The sequence below is a fragment of the Pollicipes pollicipes genome, unplaced genomic scaffold (genome assembly GCF_011947565.3).
Source record: "Pollicipes pollicipes isolate AB1234 unplaced genomic scaffold, Ppol_2.1 Scaffold_6052;HRSCAF=7182_pilon_pilon_pilon, whole genome shotgun sequence".
NCBI lineage: Eukaryota > Metazoa > Arthropoda > Thecostraca > Pollicipedomorpha > Pollicipedidae > Pollicipes > Pollicipes pollicipes.
The window spans coordinates 26,446,387-26,455,782 of NW_023596805.1; the positions used below are offsets into that span (position 1 = coordinate 26,446,387).

General features: G+C 53.0%; 1 protein-coding gene across 1 annotated transcript; it reads left to right on the forward strand.

Moving 5' to 3' along the window:
• Positions 1 to 7,681, forward strand: LOC119104561 (choline transporter-like 2). The gene is made up of 2 exons (XM_037228283.1): positions 1 to 812; positions 5,391 to 7,681. The coding sequence occupies exons 1-2, from the start codon at positions 134 to 136 to the stop codon at positions 6,866 to 6,868; spliced, it is 2,157 nt and encodes a 718-aa protein (XP_037084178.1). The 5' UTR covers positions 1 to 133; the 3' UTR covers positions 6,869 to 7,681.
• Positions 7,682 to 9,396: the final 1,715 nt, after the last annotated feature.

A 9,396-nucleotide genomic window follows, 5' to 3' on the forward strand; every position in this document is an offset into this window, starting at 1 on the left:
TCTAGTGGCGGGCGGCCGCGTAGCGTTCTGTGGCGTGTGTATGGGTGTGTGAGTGCGAGTGTGCGTGCCGGAGACCGACTAGGCCTTTGGCTGAGCCTCCGTGCAATGGCTGGTCAGTGAAAGGGACGCGGCCATGACGGGCATCGAGACTGCGGCGCCGGGCGGCGTGGCCGGTTATGGCCAGCCGCGTACATACGACCCATCCTTTCACGGCCCTGTCAAGAAACGCTCGTGCACGGACATCTTGTGCGCCATCCTCTTCTTCGTGTTCCTTGTGGGCTGGGCGCTGGTGGCGGCGTACGCCATCTTCTACGGCGATCCCGAGATCCTCGTGTTCCCCACCGACTCTGACGGGCGTAAATGCGGCCGCGACGCGGAGGTGGCCGACCGGCCGTTCCTTCTGTACTTCGACATCAGCCAGTGCTCGTCGCCGCTGGTGCTGATCGCGGGCTGCCCGACGCCGCAGGTGTGCGTGGCCCGCTGCCCGCAGGAGAGCGTGCTGGCGCTGCCGTACGCGCTGGACGAGCGGCTGTGCACGCCGGAGGCGCGGCGCCGGCTCACCTGCCGGCCCGGCGTGGACGCCACCGACACGCGGCGCTCGTGTCGAAGCCTGCTGCGCGACACAGACGATTGCGCGCCCTACACGCTGCGCAGCGCGACCGTGCTCGGCCGCTGCGTGCCCAACCTCGGCCTGACCGACGTGTCGGACGGCAAGGTGACGGACGCCGACGGCCGGCAGATGGACGTGACGGTGGAGTCGGTGTACAAGGGCGCCGAGCGGATGGGCGTCTTCGTCAGCCTCAAAGGATTCGGTACGGCCCTGCGACGGAGCGGAGCCAGACGGCGCTGACTGCCGTCTCGGTGCAGCGAACGAGTGGAATGTGATCTGGTGGGCGCGTCGGGTTCGGCTCATAAAAGGGGCGTGATGACGTGTGTCACGTTCCCTTCAGAAAAGGGTTCGGCTCAACCCAGTCCAATGAGGATGGGTTTCGATCCATTTAGTCATGGACATACGCAATTAATTTGGTCTGGTCTGGTCAGAAACGGATGGGATATGAACTGGCCTGTTCCAGGACGGGCGTAATAATTCGGTCTGGAAGCAACGGGTGGGATTTTTGTGTGGTTTGCGTTCTGGGCCGGGACGACGGGGCCCCATCCAGTCTGGTCGAGACCGTTGAGGGATGCTGAGTCTCTTCAAGAGTGGGCGGGATTCGATGATTGCCTGGTCAGGGGTGGATGGGATTCGGTGATTGCGTGGTCAGGGATGGATGGGATTCGATGATTGCCTGATCAGGGATGGACGGGACTCGGCGGTTGCCTGGTCAGGGTTGGATGGGATTTGGTGATTGCCTGGTCAGGGACAGATGACGCTCGGTGGCTGCCTGGCCAGGGATTGATGGGATTTGGTGATTGCGTGGTCAGGGGTGGGTAGGACTCGGTGATTGCCTGATAAGGGGTGGACGGGATTCGGTGATTGCCCGGTCAGGGGTAAATGGGATTCAGCGATTGCCTGGTCAGGGATGGGTGAGATTCGGCTCAGTTTTACGGGAAACGGATAAGATCGGGGACGACGCTGCGCCTTGAGGACTGGAGGGGATGGAAACACACGTATGGTTCGTGGTCCAGTGGAGTTCGAGCCAACTGGGTAATAAGGAGAACTTGCGTTGAGTGAGGCCCTACACCGACACCCCTCCCCCTCCCCCGCTCCCCCGGCCCGTCAGTGGGAGGTTTCCCAGCGTGATTGGCCGGGGATTGCCGCCCACCGGCGCCTGACGTGTATCCGCTGGCATGGCGGTAGGGTGAGTAACGGCCCGGTACGCCCACGGCAGCGGTGGCGAGCGTGCAGGAGCGAGGCTCCCCTGGCACTGTGGTTGTCAGCCGGAGTGCACGGTGTATGAAACGACATTCCGTAGCGTAGCTGCACTACAGGATAAGTTGCCGTTTCCTCCTGAAAATATTTCCTGCCCAGTCAAACAAAGGCATGAAGCAAGAAGATTTCGCGCATAAATTGTCATAAATACCATGAGTTTTAGGTTGGACTTCATGCACTTTTCGGTCTAGTTTTTGGGTCAGGAAGCATTTGATTGGCGTCTGCTGCTCGCGCTTAGGGAAGCCAATGTCGGTTTTCATTATGAACAACGGCTAAGTCATCCGTCCATGGACGCTTGGCAGCTGCTTGAAATGCTCACCTGGTCCCACGCGCTCCAAGGAACTTTGCAGAGACCAGGTCATTAAAAGATATGAGCTCACTAAAAACGTCGTTTTTTTATTTTTCGTAGGAAAACCAGTACACTGTGATCCTGTACAGAAGTTTTGACTTCATTAACTTCCGAACACTTCAAATATTGTCGGCTTTGTGCTCTGTACACTGTCACGGTGCCAAGGACTACAGCGATGCCGTTGTGTATCACCACGTGATGCCCAACTCCCCTGGGACCCGTGTTGAGGCCACAAGTTTGGGGTATTTTTGCAGCCTGAAGAGAGCGTAGCGGTCAAGAAAGGAGTTGGGTAAATGTCAAAACTGTCTAAAACTGACTAGTTCTCCCTTTTCGTGGCGTGACCTAAAATGTCCCTGAACATGATGTTCACGACGGCATCTTAAGCGTGCCAAACCCTACTTGAGTTACCATCATTTTGTCCGAATTATGAGTCCTAATAGTGTGAGAATTGCTCGGATCTGATATTTCGACGCGTTATCTTTGTCCTGCGCAACTATCGTGTGGAGGGACCTAAGCGCTCAGACAGCCAAACAAATAGCACGTGACACCCTTCGGCCTACTTTTGAACGCATTTTCCCTTCTTTTGGTCACACCAGCACCTGCACAGCTGTGAGCGACGCCTCAGAGCTCCAGGCCTCTGTTCGGCATCGCGTGGGAGCTGAAGCGCTTCGTTGGGCATGGTGATGTGACCGTGCTGATGCCCTCAAGTGGGGATAATTGACTTCACCTTGAAGGCTGTTCGGGACGTCTTCGTTTCCTTGTGCAGCTGTGCACGGCGGCACTTCTTAAGCAATGTTAATGACGACATAGCCAGCTTCACATGCGAGGATGTCTCGTCATAGTTTTCAGTCAGCAGCAACGGGCTGTCATGGTCAGGGGCGTACGCAGGATTTTACAATGTTGGGGAGGGAAAGGGCTCCGAATCTCCACTGAAAACCGAGTTACGCATGCAATTCTGACTATTTCCTCAATGTCAGATATTCCCCATCTTTGAATTTTTTTCCTATCTCTCTGACATTGTCAACTTTAACATTAAGGCACGGGCACATTGATGCACGCCATAAATTTTGTGGGGTGGGGGGGGGGGGGCGTATTTTCCTGGGAGCTACCATGTCCAAATGTCCCTGGCAACGGGATATTGTATACGGGATTTTACGCTTGCCTGCCCGGTCGACACTGAAACTGCCAAACTCAGGTATTATGAAAACCGTTCTCGGCCCTCGTGCCCAATCTGAAGACTCGCCCCGCAGAGACGTACTCTTCAAAAAGGACCGCGATTTTTTGTTGGTAGCAGCACCGAACGCATAATACGTTACTTCGTCGCTAATTACAGTAAAACGGAAGACATAGTCATTACCAAACATCTACATATACTTACGCCAGAAATAAGTATTGGACGTGGCGAATCATTCCCCATCTTGAGATAAATTACGCATTGACATTCAATATTAAAAATAATAATCGTCGGCATGTCTGCCGAACTACCAAGTGCGTAGCTACCGAGGTAAGCAGCCAACCGGGTTCGTCACTTTGTTAGCTACTGGCAGCAATGTTAGCCTATAATTCGCCGAGATTGCATCCTGCATCAGCTGAGAACGGCGTCACGACATTTCTCGCAAATGTATGTGATGCGACAAAATTAAAGCTCACTGAGGGAGCAGCCATATTAGGAACAATGATTTGCAAGTGTTGTTTCATGGTTTCGGTTCTTTCAGATTAGTGTTCAATTCTTTCAGTTCAATTCATTCCTTTCAAATACTAAAATGCGCGAGTCGCCGAGGAGGTGGATGATACGTGGCAGGCTTCAGTGGTGTGCATTTTTTTGAGCGGTCGTGGATTTGGCGCGCTTAGTCAATCATGGCTGAAGCTTCCATGTCGTTAAATAAACAAGCCACACTTCGTTTTCACAACGTGCAAGGAGAAAGCATGGTAGATATAGTAGCTAATAAATGCACCTGTAGCCACGCATAGAAGTCAAAAGTGAAGATGGCGAACACAGCATCCTAGCATGCGTGTTGAGGGTGTGTCATCCGCGGGACGCTTGAGTCATTTCGGCGTTCTGGGCTGGCCGATGGTATTTGATCGAGCGATGATCTAAGCAAGGATGACGACACAAAGTCCATTACAGGGCTTTTCGGCCTCTATTTCGTAGATCACACCGAGGTTTATTTAGGGACCGGGTGTGAGCACATGCACCGGTATATTTGGAGAACGGCTTTCTTCACGTCATGAAGTTCTCACGTTCTTTACGTTTGTTCGTGTTATGTGGTGCATAAAATGCTGCATTGAACCTGGGTGTGTAACAAGACATTTACTGTTACTGCACAATATATTTTAGCCATTTTTAATGTCTAAAACATGTTTTAAGTCACCACTGTTTTTTCGTGCTGCTTTCGGTCAATCTACAGGCGGTACTGCCTCGTTGTTTTGGCTGAGGAAGCCGGATTGCACCATTTTCAATAAGTGTGTTACCTAAAGCAGTGATGAGCATGATATTCGTTGCTTGAACGTTGCGAAACTCCTTATGATGCACTTGTTTTGTTCAGCTAGTAGATGTATGTTTCCTTCATACTGTTCAACTCAAGCATTGTTACTTCGACCAGTTCTGGAGCGATATTGCTTCGACCAGTCATGCATTGCGTTTCAGCCAATAATGTGAAGTTTTGGTCTCTCAAAAATGATAATTTTTTTAATCTACACGTTTGAAAAACGTATTTTGTTAATCTTCACTTCTGAAAGACCGTTAAGTCCCGACCTTCGCCGTCCGCGCGTGTCGACAGCCGTGCGGTTTTTCAGCACGCTTGCTAGCCTGTGGGTTTAGGATAGTCTATCTAGTTAGTCTAGATAGTCTAAATAGTCTACACCCCTCCAAAACACCTGCGATAAATGTGCACAAAAACACCCGACGTTAAAATGGGCGGGTTCGCCAGCCGCGTTTCTTTTTTTTTCCTTTCACCTGTAGCGCAATGGTATGTTGAACATCGCTCAGGCATCGCGCAGTGTTAGTGTTGTTCGCAGCAGCATTGCGGGAAGCGGTAACCGGGTCATGTTGCATGCAACCCACTCAACTCGTCGTGAACCTCAGCCATTCCCTATGTTTTGACCATTATAGACGCAACGTTGACCACGTTTCGTGCGACCCCGGGTCTCATGACGTCTCGTCTACTGCAGGTACGGAGGCGTTCAGCGACTACCGCAGCTCGTGGTGGGTGATCGTCATCGCCCTCGTCGCCTGCATGCTGATCTCGCTGCTGTGGATCCTGCTGATGCGCTACGTGGCCGGCTTCATGATCTGGACGGCTCTGCTGGGCACGCTCGCCGCCCTCGTGTGCGGCTGCGTGTACACCTTCATTCGCTACCGGCAGCTGTCCGGTGTGCCGGGCAGTGACGCCAAAATAAACCCGCTCGATGCCTTCACCAAGGGCTTCGACTCGTTCCTGCAGCTGCGGCAGACGTGGCTTATCTTCTTCATCGTGCTGTGCGTGCTGTGCGTGATTCTGCTGCTGGTGGTGCTGATCCTCTGCAAGCGGCTGCGCGTGGCCATCGAGGTCATTGACCAGGCGAGCCGTGCCGTGACGTCGACGCTGTCGACGCTGGCGTTCCCGCTGCTGCCCTGGCTGCTGCAGCTGTGCGCTGTGGCGCTCTTCACCACGCTGGCGCTGTACATCGCCTCCATGGGCCGCGCGCGCTACCTGGTGTCCAACTTGCCGGCCCGCTGTCGCAACACCTGCGCAGGTTATAGCTTCAACGCCACCTGCGAGCCGGACACGTTCGAGAGCACGTGCCGCGTGCAGTGCCCGGAGGCCGAATGCCGCTTCGTGCAGTACGAGAAGTTTCAGGTGATCCCGTACCTACACGCCTACAATATCTTCGCTCTGTTCTGGACGTTGTTCTTCCTGTCGGCGTTCGGGGAAATGGTGCTGGCCGGCACGTTCTCCTCCTGGTATTGGACGTTCGACAAGTCGAAGGACCTGCCCAAGACGCCGCTGATGGACAGCACGTCCCGCACTTTTCGGTACCACATGGGTACCCTCGCATTCGGCTCACTCATCATAGCCATCATCCGCGTCATTCGGGTGACCCTGGAGTACATCTACAAGAAGTGCAAGCGGCACCCGGGCAGCAGCGTGGCGCGCGCCGTCCTCTGCTGCTGTCGCTGCTGCATGTGGTGCCTGGAAAAGTTCATGCGATTCATAAACCGCAACGCCTACATCATGACGGCGACGTACGGAACCAACTTCTGCTCGTCAGCCAAGGACGCGTTTCTGCTGATCATGAGGAACGTGTTGCGTGTGGCGGCGGTGGATGCTGTCTGTGACTTTCTTCTCTTCCTCGGCAAGGCGGTTATCACCGTAGGGATCACTGTAGCGTCGTTCTTTTTCCTGGACCATCGCATTCCGATCCGGGGTCTGGACAAGTTCGTGCCGAACACGCACTACAGCTGGCTGCCCATCGTGACGATTGCTATCGGATGCTTCTTCATCAGCAGTCTCTTCTTCAGCGTGTACAACATGGCCGTAGACACGCTGTTCCTGTGCTTCCTGGAGGACCTGGAGCGCAACGATGGCACTGAGGAGAAACCGTACTTCATGTCCAAGGACATGATGAAGATATTGGGAAAGCGGAATAAGCGTATCAAGGCGGACTAGCCTGGTCAGTGTGGTGTTTAGCCTAGACGTGGGAGCGATCTCCGATATAGCCTGGACGTGGGGACAGGCTCCGGAGTGCAGTGCGGGGATTTGATACCATGGAAAGAAGAGATGCAGTACACCTTTTGTATGGCCGTTATTGTTCGATGTTTGTGGTGTGTCAAGGCAGCAGATTGCGCGCACACTTGTGTGTGTAACGGCAACAGATTGCGGGCACACTTTTCGTGGAATGCGAACTTTGCATTGCTCACCGTTTGAATGAGGCTTGTCATAAAAACATTGCTTTTTGTTTTTGGTTGGGTTGCTGCTACATCTCATCATTGCCACACACATAGGCTGCTTTCCTCCGACGATCAAGCCCCAGACGCTCTTTCCGCCAGAGCATTTTTGCCCTGGATTGGATGGGGAGAGACTACACATGGAAACACTTTTGTTGTTACAACGGAGACCATCCCTTCGCGCGGACGCGTCGGTCGCTGTGTGCATTGTCTGAACAGATGCCCGCGTAGCATGACAGCTGGGTAAGCAAAGCTGCCCGTAAGCCCAACTCCGCCAACACTGCTTCGTGATTGAATTCGATGGAAACGACGTGTCTTGTTCGTTCAGAGAAATGTTTTACATTTAAGGCCATCAAAACAAGCGTTAGATGTTATTAAGCAAGCTCACTTCTAAGTATTGGTATATGTTATAACTGGAAAGGACTGCTCTAGACAGTATGATTCTCCGTTTAGTGAATATGCCAGTGAATATGCTCAATGCGTCATGGTAGGATTACGTCATCGTACCGTGACAACATTGAGAGCCAGTTGACGACTGATATGTGTGGAAATTGCACTCGCGAACGCCGGATGGGAACGTTTCAACAACTGTTTTTTGGCCTTGATCACCGCGTGGCTTATGGAGCGGCGGGATTTGAGTGGCGTTATTATGACGTCAGGAATGCCAAGGTGACTGAAATACTCCTCTCGATATGCCTTTCCCAATTCTGGCGGGCGTGTAGCCCGGAAACTAGAGGGGATTAGGTCTTATGAAGGACAGGATTGCGAACAGCACCGAAAGGTCCAAGATGGCCATCTCAATTCAAAATCTCATATAAATGCGAGAAACCTTTCCGTTAACGAAAGCCAGGGATAGAACGGTTCGCACACAGTACCGATCTCTGGCACCTGTGTCTGGGCTGATGCCAAGAGCGTTGCGCGCCGCTCGAGCCCGGGTGGGGGCCGGGGCTCTGTACGTGCGCCATGCGCCATGTCCCAAGGTCCATTGTGGGACGTGCTGACCTTGGGTCTGATTGGGCGGCTGCCCGCATTCGTGGCAGCGGTCTCCGTTGTGCCCAAGGCCGGGCCCGTGGGCACATGCGTCGATTCGTGCGGCGGCAGCCAAAACCGGTAATTGAGTGCGGTGTGCTTTCGAATTTATCTGGCGTGGCAGATTGTTCGCGCGGTCAGGCTTGTGTTGGACCCTGTTCGCGCGGAATGGGCCACCTCAGATGCAGCGAAATGGGCCGAACGAGTCCGACACACAGACGGTTTGAAGCGTTCAATCGGCTCAAGCCTTTGTTATCAGAGATAGCCATGCTCAACAATGACTGCTTCCAGGAAATATTGAGCAATTCCGAGGTTCACTGCAGCGAAGTCTGCTCATTGGAACCAGAAGTCCAATTTAACCTGCTGTCTGACGATCATAATACAAGAGCATGTGGTTCTTCAGCTAATTGCAATTGATTTGATCGGAAGCCTTCACCAGCGCGGTGGCATGCATTAAAAGGATGATGATCACATTCCACATGCATCGTAGCCGGCGCACCAACAAACCAAAGCTGGGCGGGCTGTTCCGTCTGCTTACGCTCTTCCTACCATTGATTGTGCTGTTGCTTTTCCAGTCGGTGCGTGCCACCTCGGGGTGTTAATTGGTCTTCTTTGAGAGGAACCTGGCCGCTAAATGTTGATTTAGCCCTCCCCCACGCGATAAGTGTTACCAAAATGGGGGAAAGCCTAAATATCATAAGCCTACTTTCTTAGGTGGTATTTTACGAGTGAGAGGAGGCTGAGTTTCACACAAGTTTAGTACTGCAGACTCTGGGTAGCCGAGGGTGGGCAGCTCCACTGGATTTGGACATCGTTCGCCGGGGCGACAGATGATGCACCGTTTTCAGGGTCTGACGAAACGGCATGCAGTACACAGCTTAGTGACGCACTTGCAGCATTTTGTAGCAGGCTGAGAAGACGTCCTACCAGCAGTTTCCTTCGACATTTGACAGCTTACTTATGCACGTAGCATGCTTCAGCAAGTGCCATCTGATTTGCTATCTCCGGTGGAAAAAGGATATAGCTCTGGATCATTCTTATCGTCTCATATGAGAGTGGCATCATGTGTGGCAAATCCGAATTTGATGCATTGCCTGCCACGCGTTGCGTTTTTAGTACTATTTTTGGTGACCGCACGACAGTTCCTTCTTTAAGACACGACAGCATAAAATATATTAACTACCCCCGGAAGCAGTGGCAGAAAGAAAACATGACTCTGCA

What these genes read in the sequence shown, in the direction of transcription:
- LOC119104561 (XM_037228283.1), top strand. Translation starts at nt 134, where the DNA reads ATGACGGGCATCGAGACTGCGGCGCCGGGCGGCGTGGCCGGTTATGGC. An exon ending in CGTCAGCCTCAAAGGATTCG is followed by an intron (nt 813 to 5,390) that starts GTACGGCCCTGC and finishes CGTCTACTGCAG; the next exon opens with GTACGGAGGCGTTCAGCGAC.